The sequence below is a fragment of the Rhinolophus ferrumequinum genome, chromosome 3, assembly GCF_004115265.2.
Source record: "Rhinolophus ferrumequinum isolate MPI-CBG mRhiFer1 chromosome 3, mRhiFer1_v1.p, whole genome shotgun sequence".
In the NCBI taxonomy this organism is placed as follows: Eukaryota; Metazoa; Chordata; class Mammalia; order Chiroptera; family Rhinolophidae; genus Rhinolophus; species Rhinolophus ferrumequinum.
Window position 1 is genome coordinate 67,445,977 of NC_046286.1, and position 17,368 is coordinate 67,463,344.

General features: G+C 33.4%; 1 protein-coding gene across 1 annotated transcript; it reads left to right on the plus strand.

The window, feature by feature from the left end:
* The first annotated feature begins 635 nt into the window (after window positions 1-635).
* On the plus strand, window positions 636-17,236 carry LOC117020859 (amine sulfotransferase). Its single transcript, XM_033103630.1, has 7 exons — window positions 636-736; window positions 2,286-2,437; window positions 4,284-4,492; window positions 8,041-8,167; window positions 9,022-9,116; window positions 14,679-14,862; window positions 16,299-17,236. The coding sequence occupies exons 2-7, from the start codon at window positions 2,296-2,298 to the stop codon at window positions 16,418-16,420; spliced, it is 879 nt and encodes a 292-aa protein (XP_032959521.1). The 5' UTR covers window positions 636-736; window positions 2,286-2,295; the 3' UTR covers window positions 16,421-17,236.
* Window positions 17,237-17,368: the final 132 nt, after the last annotated feature.

Genomic DNA, 17,368 nt, shown 5'->3' on the forward strand with positions numbered 1-17,368 from the left:
AGGATCAAACTGTGTTTAGTGGAAACCTGAGAAACATTACCAAAGAGCAGCTGATGTAGGTAACAGATGATTGAAGAATGGAAGAATGTCTAAGGGAGATGTTAGATCAGGTCTGAGACACATTTCAATTATTAGAGAAGGCAAAAAAATGAGATCAGTCTTCTGTAATGATTACTTAAAAAAGAAAAGAAAACAGGAGTGGAAGGACAGCATAGACAACCCTGGACATTTCGCAAAAGGAATTTAAATACTCTTCTGAGTTTATAAGCTCTTTGAACCTCCCATAGCCATTAACAGTTTTACATAGGATGGTTCAAATAAAAACCTGAAGAAGGAGCACCATTCTTCTGAGGTAGGTATAAAAGATTTTACTAACCATCCTTCATGCCCAAGGAAGATGTTGCAGTAGCTTTCAAATATACCTTCTTGTTTGTTGTATAGTTTCCAAAGTTAAGTAAATTTAACTACTGGAAACATGTTGTTCTCTTTAATATCCCTGCAAATTTTGAATCCTTTGCTTTTTCTGGAGCAATCAGATATTTATTTCCCAATATCAACAAACTCTTACCTAATTTATTTATCCAAACTGAGTGATCTGCTGATTTTCTAGAATGCAACTCATTGGTCAAGACAAACTCTGTAGGGAGTATTTATTTCTCAGCAACAACAAATCATTCCCTGTCATCTACAAATTATATCAGAAGTGGATTTTGTTTCATCAGTTGATCTACAAACAGTAAGTAGCTAAAGGGGAGACTTAGATTCTCTTTCAAGTCTCTTTCTGTTCAGCATAAAATGTATTCTTTCTCCTCAATTTTCTGTCTTTCCTCCTTTTCTTTTGGACTTCTTGCAAGAATAAGAGGGAGACGTGACTTCCTTTCTCGTTTATACATTCACTTTCTCTTATATATATGAGGGAGATGCCAACAGTGTATGACTGGCCAATGCCGAGATCTGTGAATGCATCTCACACTATGCTCTTCCCCTTGTTTCTGTGACAAGACAGCTTAAATTTCTTTCTTTGTTGTGACTGTACAAAGTAGACTAAAGATAATAAGTAGCAAAAAATGAGTGCTTTCAGAATGTTTTTGAGGGCTGCTAACACTCTTCTTTTCTCTGCATCAAGAATTTCTGTAAAAGGTGCTTTCTGTGGGGGGTCGGATGGGTAGCATTGTCCAGTGATTCTAGTAGAATTACCAGAATCCCAGGTGATTCTAATGCAAGTGATTTTCTACTCTTACTCAGCAAAATTCTAACCTCTGATTTTCCTCTATTGGTCAGGTGAGTTAGATGGTTTGTAAAGGAATTAAATGTTTCTAGACAAAGCCATATCTGCAACTTTTAACAAATTCATTTTCTTGGTGTTCACAGAAATTTTTAAAAAGTGTATAACTGAAATACATATTGGTTCTAAACTTAATGGAATTAGAACTTCTGGGATTCCCTCATCTATTTCACGTTCAAGAATAGATTTCTCAGGTAGAGATAATGAAATATTTGGCAGGTCCAATTTTCGAACACATACATCTTTAGACTCTTTGTTTCCTAGTTTTATTTTGACTGTCTTATTTAGATTTATTTAGGATTCTGACAAAAATTCAATTGGAAAATATACTACTATCCATACAATAGATATTCGGGCAGTATCTCCAAAGTAAAACCACTGGTATTACTATGCAGAGCACATTCCAGAATTCATATGAAATAGCGTACACATCCCAAAGCCTTAGAAGTTTCTTTCAGAGAAAGCAGATTATTTCTGTTTCAGAAAACAATAAAAATAGAGAGAGAGAAATAAAAGGTAAATTCATTGAAGAAGTTCCTATTTGTATAACAATGAAAAAGAAAGTGAAAACTAAAAATATGAAATACTAAGAAACTGTATTAAGTAAAGAAGTAAAATTATTGAAAGCACAGACACTGAGGTCAAATCATCTGACATCAAATCCTGCCAGGTCTGCTAACTGGGCAACCTTTAACAATTTGCTGAACCTCCTGTGCCACATTTTCCTCAGCTGTGTTTGGAGTCATGATAATGTCTCCATCATGGGGTTTTAGGAAAAGCTGTTTAACTTTTTAGTATCTTAGTTTCCTCATCTTAAAATAATAATAATACCTCTGGCAACGTTAGGTTGCTGTGAAACTTAAATGACATATATGTAAGCTGTTCAGTATGGTATGAGTTAATACAAGGCGCTTGGCACATATTGAGCACTCAGTAAGTTTTCGTCATTATTATAAAATATTGAGAACTTGAAAATAATTTAATCTGTTTTTACTTGTAGGTGAATAATTATGGACAACACAGACCAATACTTACTGAACTTTAAAGGCTATAATTTTGATTTACCTGTCGTTGATGTTGACTTTCTAGAAAATCTAGAAGATTTTGAAATTAGAGATGATGATGTCTTCATAGTCACATATCCCAAATCTGGTAAGTGTGAGGAGTGGGCACCTGCATCAGTCTTCACTCTGCTTTGATAATACATGTGTACAAATGTGCACTTTTCCCAGACAAAACAGTAGCCCAGTCTACATTTAGACAACCACCTAGGATTAGAAAGAAAGTTAAATAAATCTCAAATCTTTATATGCATTTGAAATGCATATGTTATCATTTCTGATAGTACATATGAAGAATGCAAATATTGAGCCGAGAGCAGATACTTAGTAAGTGCTGACCTATTGGCTTTCTCTGAGATTGGAAGAAAATATATTTAAAAACCCAGTAAGATTTTTGTTAACAGCACATCTCAGTTAGAACTAATTCCTCATAAGCTTTTCAATTACTCTAACTGTTGTGTATTTCCCTATAATAATGAAATAATTTTGAACTAATTGACCTCAAACTTTATATTAAAAAAAAAAGATGACTTTTTAAATATTGGAACAGGGTGATTGGTGCTCCTGAAGCAACATGTACAAAGTGGTTAATGTTTCTCAAAGATACACTGGAGTGTAAGTCAATACAAAAAAACTTATTTCTGATTTTCGGGGAAATACTCCAGTCCCTCCCTTTCACCATGTACTTTGAAATTAATGACCTCGTTTACTTTCCCCAAATTAGTAATGAAATGTTTTTTCCCTGAATTCTTCTATTCTGCAAAATTTATCAGCACATCTGATATTGGTATTTTGTTTTTCCCTCCTGCAGATGTTGGTGGCATCTGTTTTTTATTTGCTTCATTTTAGGTTAAGCACTGCAGCCCATGAGAATTTTTCCTTACCCTTAATCTAGCCCAAGTGTTTGGGACACCAAACATCAGTGCTCAGTCCAGGCTCCTGGGCTCTTACTCATCTTGGAGAGTAGACTAGGAACTCTCCCCAGGAGTTGCCATAAATTTTATCAAATCTACTATGTCTTTCAGCAGTCGAGTCATAACAATTACAAGATTGTTGACATCTCACATCCTTTTAGAACATCGATTGTATATTCGTGAACATAGATGTAGAAATCCTAAAGCAAGTATAAGCAAAAGAAATCTAGCAATGTTAAAAAAAAATACAAGGTTGGTTTCTTTCAAGCCATGATTGGTTTAAAAATATATTACTGTAGTTCACCCACATTACTAGCATATAAGAGAAGCCTAGTTATCATCTCAATAGATGCAGAACAAGCATTTAATAAAATTCAGCATATATTCATAATGGAAACTATTAACAAACTAGTGGGGAAAATTAATTTCTTTAACTTCATAAACAGTATTTACCCAAAACTAACACAGACATCATATGTAATAGTGCAACATTAAAAATATTTAAAATCAAGTACAAGACAAGAATGCCTGCTATCAGTACTTTCATTCAACAGCGTGTGAGAAAACCTAGGCTACACAGTTTTTAAAAAAAGGGAGGTGGGAGTGGAAAGGGGACTTGAGCTCCTAATTTGTCTGTCTATACTTATACAAGAGAAGGCTTTAAGAAAGGAGACTAAGGAATGAGAAACAAAGGTAGCCACAGAAAATCAGACGAATGGAACTTAGCACGAATACAGGAAACAGAAAGAAGCGAAGGATTAATCTCAATTGCTGCTAGCATGGAATCAGAACAACCACAGCTCTTTCCAAGTAAAAGAACTACTAAGAGCATTTGATTTTGTCTTTACTCATTATAATGCAAAATACAGACAAAAAAGTCAGACAAATTTCCTTGCATACTTAGAATAGTTAAAGAAAAAAAGGAAACTCCAAATGATTTTGAGATACATGGTATCATTATTCACATCTTTTTTTTATAGAAAATTAACTCAGAATTAAAAACAAGATTATTTATTTTTACAGGTACCATCTGGGCTCAGCAGATACTAAGCTTGATATACTTTGAGGGACATCGTAGCAGAACTGAAATTGTGAAAACGATTGACAGAGTCCCCTTCTTGGAATACAACATACACAAAATGGACTTTCTTGAGAGACCATCCCCTCGCCTGTTCTGTACCCACCTCCCATATTATTTAGTACCGAAAGGTCTCAAGAGCAAAAAAGCTAAGGTATGTCATAGAAATAGCTTATGGACCTTTGGCACAAACAAAAATACTTTCTTCAAATTTTTTTTCAAGCTCCACTTATCCACATTCTTTTAAATGTTATGATTATAACTTTTATGATATTGTTTTACACATCATAAAAATTGGAATCCATAAATATATATGGAATTATAATCCATAAATATATATGGAATTATAAGTATATACGTAAGTTTAGGCACAGCACACATTGCATGCAGTGTATTTATAATGTACAATAGAAATTCCTTTATATCAGCACATAAAATTCTGTTCTTTTTAATGGTTTGGTAGAATTTTATTGTATCGTTCTACAATATTAAATATGTATTGATGGACAGGTAGGTTGCACCATATGTATATATCACATTGCAATAAACATCTTAGAGATCTTTAAACTCTTTTGATCTAGTGAAATGTTTCCCTAAAAGTGAACTTTTCAGGTTAAAGTGTCCAATTATTTTAAGAGTTGGTAAATATTAGTTACTTGCCTTCTATAATGTATTAACTTACACTTGTTCAAATAGTATATAAGAATGTGTTTTGCTCACACGGTACCAGTGATTGGAATTATCAATCTTTGCTAATGTGCAAGTTAAAAACATCTCATTCTTGAGAAATTTGCAGCCCTTTTGGTTTTAATCACTTGAGCATCTTTTTACAGATGTCTAGCCCTTGAGATATCCTTATTCTTTGTCCACTTTTCTTTAGCTCATCTTTTACTGTTTTGTAGGAGTATTTATGTGGGACAAATATTTTTTCCATCAATAGATTACCTTTAAAGATTGTTGAATTTTAATTTTATATAAACAATTTTAATTTTATAGAACCAATCTATCAATCTTTCCTTCCTAGATTCTAGAACTTGTGTGTTGTAAGAAAACACTTCTCCATGAAAAAGATTATGCAAATACTCTCCGTTTTTTTTCTAATTAACTGTGTGTTTTTATTTTTTACATTTAATTATTAGTTATATCTGATACTGTATGTGATTTGAAATATGACTATTGCATAGTATTTGCCGGAGGAAGGGTGAGTTAGTTGCCAGTTGATCTGATATGACTTGTTTAAGCATTTACTCTTCCCCTATTATTTTAAAGTCTACATTTTGACATAGTAAGTTTTTATCGTCCCTTCTTCTGATTCTAGACTCTTCATTCCAAAAATTAATATGTGGGAGTTCTTCACTGTTGTAAATATCGTAACTTATAACGAAGCCCCACCAAATTTATTTTTTGATATGTTCGTTCCCCCAATGATTTATAGCTGTTGATTGGAATTGATTAAACATATAGAGATTTTCCTGGGACAAACATTAAAATTGCAATATTGCAACATTCCCTCCAGCATCATTCTATTGCTCTTTATTTATCAGGTCTACTTTCATGTCCATCAAATATGCTGTTATTCTTTGTATGCTTCATACACCTTTTTCCCTTAATTTCCCGTTTTTTTGGCTAATTCACATTTTAATTTTTTTCCACTATTGTCTTTTCTAGTTAGTGATTGCTGTTATAAAGAAAAAAAGTATTAGTATGTACTATCGTCAAGTAATGGTGTATATGAGTGCTAATTCTTGAAATTCATTAAGAAGTTTTATGGTCAATTACATGGGCAATATTTTTAATATGTCCCATGACTACATGAGAAAATGGTGTGTATTCTCTGTGTGGGGTAAGACACACAACACATATAAAATAAACTTTGTTAAATGATTGTGCCAATTTATTTTGTTAATTCTTTTATCCTTATGTAAAAGGTAACTGAGTATAAATCTTCCACTATGATGCTTGCTATATCAAAATCTTTACAGACTTCATAGAATTTGTATCATTTAAGGTATCCTACTATGTTGCTCAGTATACTAAGATTTCTGTTCTGTTGGTCATTGGAAATAAATTTTATGTTGTCCTGTGAAATCCTTTGGCCTTAAATTTTACTTAACTTTATATTGTCACTTGTTTTCTTTTTTCCTGGGGTTTTGCCACATGCCTTTGTTTGTTCCAGATTTCAAATATGATTTTCCACTGCTGTATGATTTTTCAAGTTGTGTAAGTTATTCTGTCTATCAGTTCGATGATGTCCCTTCACTGAATAATCAGGTTATGCCAATACTTTATTGTTATAATATATGGTGCTAGGAATATCCCTAAGCGTGTCTTCTGGTGCACACGTATATGAGCTTCCCTAGAGTGTATGGCCAAAAATAGAATTGCAAAGTCAAAAAGTTCAGAAGTATTCAACTTTATAAAATGATGTTAGTTTTTAAAACAGCAGTTGTGTCTGTTTATGCCGAAATCAGCAATGTATGAGTTTTTATTTTTCTCCTAGAAAGTTTTTTATCAGCCTTTTTAATATCCATTAATTATAAAATGGTATCTCAAACTGATTTGAGTTTGTAGTTCCCTAATCAATAATGAGATTAAGCACTTTTTGATATGTTTATTGTTGCCCATAATCTCGTTCTGTGAAATTTTCATTTTGTTGTTCAGCTTTTTCTTATTGTTTTATATATATTCTGGATGCTATTCAATTATTGGTGATATGTGTTGCTTCTCTCATGTGTTATTTATGGTATATATATCTATATATATATAAATTTAATAAACTTTATTGGGGAATATTGGGGGACAGTGCGTTTCTCCAGGGCCCATCAGCTCCAATAGTTGTCCTTCAATCTAGTTGTGGAGGGCGCAGCTCAGCTCCAAGTCCAGTTGCCATTTGCAATCTTAGTTGCAGGGGGCGCAGCCCACCATCCCATTCGGGAATTTAACCAGCAACCTTGTTTCTGAGAGCTCGCGCTCTCACCAACTGAGCCAGCCGGCTGTCCCTTTTATGGTATATTTTTGAAGTGTATTCTTATATATGGTATATTCTTAAAATGGTATCTTAAATCTTATATATGGTATATATGGTATATTCTTAAAATTTTAATGGTTTAATTCTACTCAGTTTTTATTAAAAAAAAGGTTTTTTTTTCCTGTTTAGGAAATCCTTTTCTTCTCCAAGACTGAGAATATATTCTTTACTTATTAATATTTGAAAGTTTTACTTCACACTGAAATCCTCAATCCATTTATAAATTTTTTGTGTGTATGGTGTGAGATATGAGGTAGAATTCTATTTCCTTTTTTTTCCCTATATGGATAATTGTTTTCTAACATTGTCTGTTTAATAGTATTTCCTTTTTCACTGATCTCCAATGCTATTTGGTTGTATATCAATTATTATTTAATGTCCACACAGAGTAAATTGAAACAGCTTCTGTGCAAGGTAATTTACCATATTAATTAAACTTACAAACAAATAATTTCACTATTAGAAGTTAGTCCTTATGTTTGTACATGTGAAATGTCATGTGAATAAAGTTATTTATTTCAGCATCTTTGTAATGGCAAAAATTGGGCATAACCTAAATTTCCACGAAGAGTAGGCTGGATGAAACAACTAATTATGCATTCATATAGAGAAATATTATGTAGATATTCTAAAAACCAAGAATTACTAAAACTGTTTTACTATTCCCCCTGCAGATTATTTACATCTACAGAAACCCCAAGGATGTTTTGACCTCATACTTTCATTTTTCAAATTTGATCCTTGCAATGCAAGCTACAAATAATATGGAAGAGTTTTTGGAAAAGTTTCTAGATGGAAAAGGTAACCATGAATTTTTATACAAGCGACATGTTTATGAGTCAATGTTGCCGTTTAGCCAAATTCTCAAACTTAGGGAACATATTTTAGGGAGATGGACGGAGTATTATGGACAGACATATTTTAGGAGCTGGAATGCACATTAATGTTACTATTCTGTCAGTTTAATTTGCTACTCAGTGGCTTTTTTATTCTCACCAGGACCAATCTGGGGATTGTATGCAAAAGCATATTGTTTAAGAAATAGTTTGACCTGGTCATAAGAGAGCTACAATGGTCTAACAATTCAAACTATTTAGATCCATGTGTTCCAGAGCAGCAAATATCAAAGTGCGTGTAATTTTTGTCTTCTGTCATGGACTATGGTAGACCTTCTCTGACAACGGTGGAATTTTCATTTTAACGCTGAGGAGGATAAATTGATTCAAAAAGCTGGTGGAATGTGGAATTGGTGCTGTCAATCAGTTAGAAGATTATACTCAGTTTCCATCTCAATGTTGATAGCTGAAGTTGCTCTCCGGAGATCTTAAAATAGACAATGAAAGGAGAAATAAAGACATGTTTTCAAGTGGAAGAGGAGGAAAAGTAAGGGGCTTACCTGAAAGAAATCTTCCAAGTTAGTTCTTTGGCCTTCTTATTTCTTAATCGCTACTTTCCTACATACGTAGGAAAGGCAGGTTTGCATTAAAATCATGTTATTGTTCCCAAAACACCATTTTTAAAAGGTAACATAGATGTCCAGTGGTACGAGCTTGATTTATTTTTCTGAGGATTCCAGAACAGAAAAGGAAGACTATAGTGTGCTGTTCAATAAGTGCAACACCTTTAACCTTGTTACGTATTAACTTTTCCCACAGTGGTAGGAAGCCTTTGGTTTGATCACATCAGAAACTGGTACAAGTACAGACACGACTTCAATATTCTGTTCATGATGTATGAGGAAATGAAAATGGTAAGAGGAGAAGGTTACGTTTTAAACTTATTTCTTTGAAGGCCTTTTTTACCTTCGCTTTAAAGAACCTCATTTTGCTAGTAGTTTGCCACCTAACTACTTCTGAGGCTTCTTTAGAGCTTTCTAATTTCCTGCCCATCCCTTAATTACTGGTCTTCCTTGGGCTCTCTTGTCACTCTGCATGGTCATCTTTTCTGGTTCCTTTCCATGTAACCATCTGTAGCAATAAAGGCAAACTCACGCATGTAGAGCTTAAAAAAGAGAAAGGTCACTGGGAAACACTGGGGTGAGAAGCCATTAAGAGAACGTTAATTCGCCAGAGGTGATTTGCGCCCTGTGATGCTAGTTCTTCCAATATTTTAAGAGAATCTTGAGATGTAGCTTTCATGTGAAATCACATATTTACGTGCTTGCATCCAATCTAGGTTGTCTTAATACATTGTGTAAACCGCACCAAACACACGTGAAGTTCAGTGTTTTGTGATCTCTGATTAATATGTTGATTCACGGCTACATAATTTATTCATTCATTTTGTCAAAATTATTAAATGCCTACTATGTGACAGACACTAAATCATGAGACAAAGAGGATTGAAACCACTATTTATATAATTTATAATCCAGCAGGGAACATAAGTATTCACAAAGTAGGTATATACAATTCAAAACTGTGCCAAGTGTTATTTTAAAAAGTACAGGTCCATACCCGTATATGAAATAAGGGGATCTGGTATAGTTAAAAGTGATAGGTAATTATTTCTGGAAAAGGTAACATGACAACTTTAAGCTAATAAATGAGTAAATAAAGCAAGTGAGGTAAAAGGGAATTCTAAGCCAAAAAAAGACAATGTGCAAATGGCCTGATGCAGTAAAGCATGTGGCATCTTTGAAGAACTGAAGGAAGAAGTTAAAGAGCCGGTGCAAGTGAGGAAAGATGAAGATAGAGAGGTGTGTAAGAGCCAGACTGTGCAGGGTCTGCAGACAATGTTAATGGCAGTGATTTTTTTAAATCTTAAAAGCAATAAGGAGCCTTTCAAGAGTTATAAGAAGACCAGCAATATGATAGAATTAGTATTTTTAGAACATCATTCCCATTAATGTTTTGCAGTGTGATAATAGTAAATACAGGCAAACTATTTAAAGACCAGTGTGCTAATCCGCTGAAAATCAATGGTGCTTTCCATTAGACTAGTATAACTGAGATGGAAAGAATGCAGATTTTTAAGACATATTTAGGAGATAAAAAAGGAAAGGGATTGTATCTAGAAAAAAATAAGACTGATATGTAAGACACCTCCTGTATTTCTCATTCATATATCTGTGTAAATAATTGTATTACTCGTGAAGGTACTTAGGGAACACTGAAGCAGGTAAGGCTCGCGGTAAAAGATTATGAGGTTGTTTTTGACATGTGGAATTTAAGGTGACTTAGAAGTACTCTAATAAATATATATGGAAATAAGTGGAACACACGGGTCTGAAGCCCAAAGAGTCTTGGGCTAAAATATCAATGATATTAACTCAGGCATCATCACTGTATAAAATATAACTGAAACTATGAACACAGATAAAATTGAGAGTGAGAAGGGAGAGGGGCACGGCAAGAGGGAGGAAGGAAAATGGGAGGGGAAAGAAGCGGAGGAGGTGAGTAAAGGGGAAGAAGGATCTATTACTGGGAGACCTTACGATACAAAGTTTGGGTAGCGAGGAATGGGCTCACCAAAGAAACAGAAATGAAGAGCCTGAGAGGTAGAAAGGAAAGGAGGAATTTGTGGTGACAGAAGTCCAGTGGGTGTGTTAAGAAAGATCTTAAGATCTTTTAAAGATATTTAAGGCTGCTGAGAAGTCAAGTAAAAAGAGAGTTTAAATGTCCATTAAATCAAGTGACGTGAAATATAGTGTGAGGTATAATAAATGAGGATGGGGTGGGTTGCGGTATGAGTTGGTGACACAAATGCCTATCACCAGTCAAGGCACATGTACGCATATTGTTAACTATCTTTCAGGATACCAACTTTTATTCCTAATATTTGGATTTCAATCGTGTCATGTCCAAAAAAGAATTTATCACCTCTCAGCAAAACCTGCTGCTTCTCCCAGAAAATGCGCTGTATTTCAAGTGACCTAAATCAGAAACCAGGCTTCATACTTAACCCCTGCTTCACCCCGTACTTCATTTCTTCAATCATTCAACAAGTCATGCTAATTCTGTCTGAAAACTTGGTGGAAGACACAACTTAATTCAGTCCACATTACCCCTTCCCTAGTCCAGCTCATCTTCATCTTTTGCTTTGTTTCCACAGCAACCTTCCTAATTGGTCTCCATATCTCCAACCTCACCTAGTCTCATTTACTCTTTATTCTTCAACCAGAGTCATTCCAAAATACAAATCTGATTCCTTCCCTATTTTCATTTTTTAATTCCTCCGTAAGAATGTGCTCACAATATAAGCGTTAATAAACAATAAATTTACTGACAATTAGGACAAAGAGACCACAGAATAAACTTCGCAAAAGCTCTTGAATATTTGTTCTGTCACCAATATACTATCAGCAGGTATCACTTTTCTCTTGCTTTCCATCAAGTAGCCCATTGTTCATGTATTTTTGATCTAGGGTTTTCACCAAACTTTCAAAAAACAATTTTTTTCAACTATATTATAGGGAGAGAATCTTCTTTCTACTTTCCTTGTCAGGGAAGATAGACCTTAGTCAATGTGGGATTTTCTGCTTTAAAGCTCTTTGTAGAAAAAGATCCCAATTTTCTCAAGCTGTTAGGTATTCATCAATGTTGGTGTCGATGTGGAGGTCTTCCATTGTCTGCTACTTTCCTTGGAAATATGTTGGCAGTTTTACCTAATGCTGTTTATGTCTGGTTCTCCAGTGGTCATTGTATCAGAAACACCCAAAGTCCACATAGTTTATCTCAGAGGAGTTTGCACATTTCCCACTGATTTGGAGGTTATATCCCTTGGTACATAGTGACGATAAAGAATCATTTAGTACTTTATTATCTCAGGTATCCTGCACTATGTAGTCAGAAAAGAGGAGGAATTGCTATACTGTTTAGAGATTCATAGTTGTATGTAAAAACTATAAATAAAAGCAAAGAGATTGTTATTATAAAAATAAGGATAAAAGTTATTTGAGGGTAGAGGGCATGGTTTATAATTAGGGAAGGGATATTTGGTAGGGTTTTGGTAATTCTACTTTAATTTTTTAAAGGAACCACCTTCATAAGGAACAATTCATACTCCACAATTTTATATTCCCATTAGTTGTGCACATGGATTCTAATTTCTCCACATCCTCGTGACCACTTGTTACTTATTTTTTATTAATAGCCATCCTAATCGGTGTGAAGTAGTATCTCACTGTGGTTTTTTTATTTGTATTTCCTTAATGATTGGTGATTTTGAGTATTATTCATGTTTTTATTGACCTTTCACATATCTTGTATGCAGAAATATCTACTGACATGCTTTGACAATTTCTTAATTGTGTTTTTTTGTTTATTTTTGAGTTGTCGATTGTAGGTACATTGGATATGACCCCTTATCAGATATATGATTTAAAACAGCAATTTCAATAAGATTTTTAATAGTTACAAATAAATGTCCATCATCAAACTGCTAAGTTATGAAAAATTTAGTGGATAAATAGAAATAAAATAGGAAATTACAAATTATGGTTTTTAAAATGTATATTAGAAAGTTCATAGCATTCCATGGGCTGCTTTTTTACTCTGTTATTTGTGTACTTGATCACAGAAGATTTTAATTTTGATGTAGCCCATTTTATCTATTTTTTCCATTTTTACCTGCGCTTTTGTTGTCATAATTAAGAAATTATTGCCAAATCAAATGTCATTAAACTTACTCTCCTTTGTTTTCTTCTAAGAGTTTAATCATTTTAGCTCTTATGTGTAAGTCTCATCCATCTTGAGTTCATTTTTGTATAAGTCTTGGTAAATGGAATTGTTTTCTTATTTTGTTTCCGGATTCTTCTTTGTTACTATGAAGACAGGCAAGTGATTTGGGAGTGTTCCTTTTGTATCCTGCAACTTTGCATTATTTGTTTATTGGTTCTAACAATTGTTCGTGGAATCTTTATGGTTTTCTATGTAAAACATCATGTTATATGTGAACACAGATAATGTTACTTCTTTCTTTGAATTTGGATGCTTTTTATTTATTTTTCTTGCCTCATTTCTCTGGCTAGCACTTCATGTATTATGTTGAATACAAGTGGCAAGAATGTGCATTCCTTGCCTTGCTCCCAATCTTATTGGAAAGTTTTTCAATCTTTCATCATTGACTATGATATAAACAAATAGGTATTTCATATATGGTCTATTTATGCAGCGGCAGTTTTTTTTTTTCTTTTTTTTGTTCTTGTTTTTTTGAGTGTTTCTGTCATGAAAATGTGATGGATATTGTCAAATGCTATTTCTGCATCATTTAAGATGATCATGTGGTTTTTTCCCCCTTCATTCTGTAAATATTATATTATATTAATTAATTTCACATGTTGAACTATCTTTGCATCCCAGGAGTAAGTCCCACTTGATCACGGGGTATGCTCCTTCTAATAAGTTGTTTAAATTTTTTGCTAGTAACTTTTTTTTGGGGGGGGGTGCAAATCTATTTATTTTATTTTTATTTATTTTAATTAAATCTATTGGTGTGACAATGGACAATGGTGAGTATAATTACTTAGGTTTCAAGTGTACATTTCTATGAAATATCATGTATATATCACTCATATGTGGATTTAAAACTGAAAGCAACAAAGGAACAAGACAAACAAACAAACAAAAACTCATAGACAAACACAATAGTTTAGTGGTTACCAGAAGGTAAGGGAGGAGACAGGGTGTACAAGAGGGTCAAATATATGGTGTTGGAAGGAGAAATTACTGTGGGTGTTTTGCCATTACTTTGTTGAGGAGTTTTGCATCTCACCTTTCAATGGTGATATTGATCTTTAGTTTTCTTTGCCTGGAGTAGTTTTGTCTGGTTTTAGTAACAGGGTAATGCTGGCCTTGCAGAATGAGTTTGGAAGTATTTCCTCCTCGTTGATGTTTTTGGAAGAGTTTGAGTAGGACTGGTGTTAATTCTTCGTTAAATGTTTCGTAGAAGTCACCAGTGGTGCCGCCTAGAACTGGGCTTTTCTTTCTTGCATCCATTTATTGAATTACTTGCTTTACTCTTTCCCACATGAAGTTCTGAACTTAAACAAGCACATATAACATATTATTGTTCTCTTAAATTTCTCTGAAGATTATCACAGTTTCAGAAACATATAAGATATCCTAAAGTGTTGGTTAAATAAATTAATGAGCTGTCCTTATAAAATCAAACAGTAGGAAGTTCTACAAAAGCTGACAACCAGAACACTCATTTTCATAAGAAGAATAGGGAAGTAATATATCCTTGTCAAACTTTAGACTTTCAATAAGTCCAGCCACCTTCAATTTTACAAAATGTAATAAAGATGTTGGGCTTTAACTCATGTGTTCCATATAAGCTGAAGAGTTTCTCATGCCCACAATCCTTTCAGGACCTCAGAAGTTCTGTGCTTAAAATCAGCCATTTTCTTGAGAAAGAACTGAGTGAAGAGGATTTGGAAGCTGTTGTGAAGCAGGCTACATTCACGAACATGAAGTCGGATCCAAAAGCAAACTATAATGACATTCTACGTAATGAAGTTGGGACAAGATATGACGGACATTTTATGCGCAAAGGTGATGCTCCGTGGTTTATGAGAGTAAAAGTGTTTAGAGTTCCCTTGATTCCTTGGCCTGTACACTGATTAAGGGGTGCTCCTAACATGTCTTTCCAAGGACTGTCATTTGGGCCTTAGAGAAAACCAAAGATCCTAGCTGAAAATGGCCCTGAAAAGTATCCCTGAAAACTGAACAGTTATTTAGTACTGAGTCTGACACTTGAAACTGATTAATCAATATTAGGTTCCTACCTTCTAGTATATGTGACCCTACTCTTAATAATTTTTACGGAGTCTCACCTGAAGGTGATGGGTATACCCATATGTGAGTAGGACAGCTCCAATGTTTGTTTTCCTTTCTGTTAGAACATTGTGTAAGTAAACTCCGTATGTATTTTATTGTGGGAAAGCGGGTTTGGATTGCAGTTATTTCCTCATGTGTCAGATTTCTTCATTGTAAAAAGTAGATTCACCAATTGTGCTATGAATTCAATTATTCAACAACATGAAAAAAAAATTTTATTGTGCTTTTATGACTTGCCAGGATCTGTTAAGAATGAATATGTTGTTCTCCTGATAGTCCTTAAGTTCAAAATTTTTTAAATTTGATCTTTTTAACATGCTTTTTATAAAACATAATTTATACTTTCCTATTTTATTCATATTTATTCTCTAAATTATTCATAACTTAGCATTTTGATGATAGACATTTATTATTAATTATGAAGACCTTATTGAAACTGCTCTTGACATTGCCATTTTTTAAAAAATTGTTTCTTCTTTTGCCCCATTTATTGCCAACTTTCAATTCTCAGTATTCAACTGTATCAAATATAAAGCAATTCTCATTGCCCATAAAAGCTTGCTAACGTGCCGATAATAATGCTTAAACAAGAAAGTTTGAGAGCCGAAAGTGCCAAATCTTCATTCAAAAATCAGCTTAATGATAGTTTCAAACTTTCATCAAGTAAAACCAAAGTGATGGCAGCTCAGATCATCCTCTGTGACCTTGGATTCAGTACTTAAAAAATCTTTGGGTCTCATTTTTATTTCCATTTTAAAAATAAAGAAATACTGATATTGTAAGGTTGTGTTAAGGATTATATTACATTATAGATATAGTTTGCCAAGTACAGTGCCTGGCATTTAGTAAACTATGTACAAAAATTCGAATCTAGTCATATATTTTACTTTTGTTTTTCCTTCTCAATAAAGGTTACACTTTAATGGTAGCGGTTGGTGCAAGTATAGTAGATACGGAAAGCGGACTTTGGAAGTGTTTTTTTTGTTTTTCAGCTCATTCCTATATAAGGAAAAGTGAAGTATCTAACCTGACAGAAAACTAACAGATATTTAGCTTGGCTTGAAGGAGGGATTAAAGCGGATTGGAGAGAACTTTTGCCCTGATATTGTTACTTACTCACCCAGGAGCTGATCGTGTGCTTATCCCTCCAGGTGTCATCGGAGACTGGAAAAATTACTTGACAGTGGAGCAAAGTGAAAGATTTGACAGAATATTCCAAAGGAAGATGAAAGATTTTCCCTTGAAGTTCATCTGGGATGTAAAGAAGGAGTAGAATCAAAGTAAAAGAATTCTCTAAAAATCTGCTTAACTAGAAGGCATATTTCAATATACATATTAATTTGTTTTCCTGCAAATATTAATTATTAAACTTTAGCAATAAAATAATGTGAACTGTGCTTAGATTAGTTGCCATGAGTTTGATGAACACTATGAAATTTCAAAAAGTAAAATGATTTTAGAGATAGTCTGCATTGATAGATATCCTGTATGAAGCAGTGAAAAACAGGACGCATGTAATGTGAATTGCAAATGTCCTGAGTTTTCACCACTGTATAATTTTTTAATCTACACTTAAATATAGTATCAAGGAAACATTAAAAATTCTTTTATTATTGTAATTATTTTAATTGTTTGGTTTAATATCAATGTAAATTTTGAAATAAATAGAGAACACATATGTAAGAACATACATCTGTTTAATAATGTGTATCAGATTACAAAATTGACACTAAAGATGAAAAGATCAAAAATACATTAATCATCTAATGGTTCAGTCATGTAAGTATTTGGGTGAAAAAAATAGTGTTTATAACATATCACTCACTAAACTAATTCCACTTGTATTTAATTATTAAATGTTTAATATAAAATCATTTTGAATGAGTAGACAAATATAGGTGAATATGTTTACAATTCCCAAATGGAGAAAAAGTTTCGAAGCATAAAAGCAGTGAAAGAAACTTCAAAGAAAAAGATAGTAAATTTACAACCATAAATATTTCAAGGCATCGCCATCCATAATAGTCAACTAACAAAAACAACTCAATGTCCACCTGCAATAAAATATATAACGAATTGTGGCATTTCATATAAGCAAACACTGTATATTAGTAAGAATGCATGAATTACAGCTGCATGGAAAATATGTATGAACCTCTGAAACATAATGTTCAGTGGGAAAAGCCAGACACTTATTGCATGATTCATTGAATAAGATTTA

Bases quoted from the DNA above. Each gene is read 5' to 3' on its own strand.
- LOC117020859 (XM_033103630.1), top strand. From the start codon at position 2,296: ATGGACAACACAGACCAATACTTACTGAACTTTAAAGGCTATAATTTT. The intron at 2,438-4,283 runs GTAAGTGTGAGG...TTATTTTTACAG, and splicing joins AGTCACATATCCCAAATCTG to GTACCATCTGGGCTCAGCAG. The intron at 14,863-16,298 runs GTGATGCTCCGT...TTATCCCTCCAG, and splicing joins CGGACATTTTATGCGCAAAG to GTGTCATCGGAGACTGGAAA.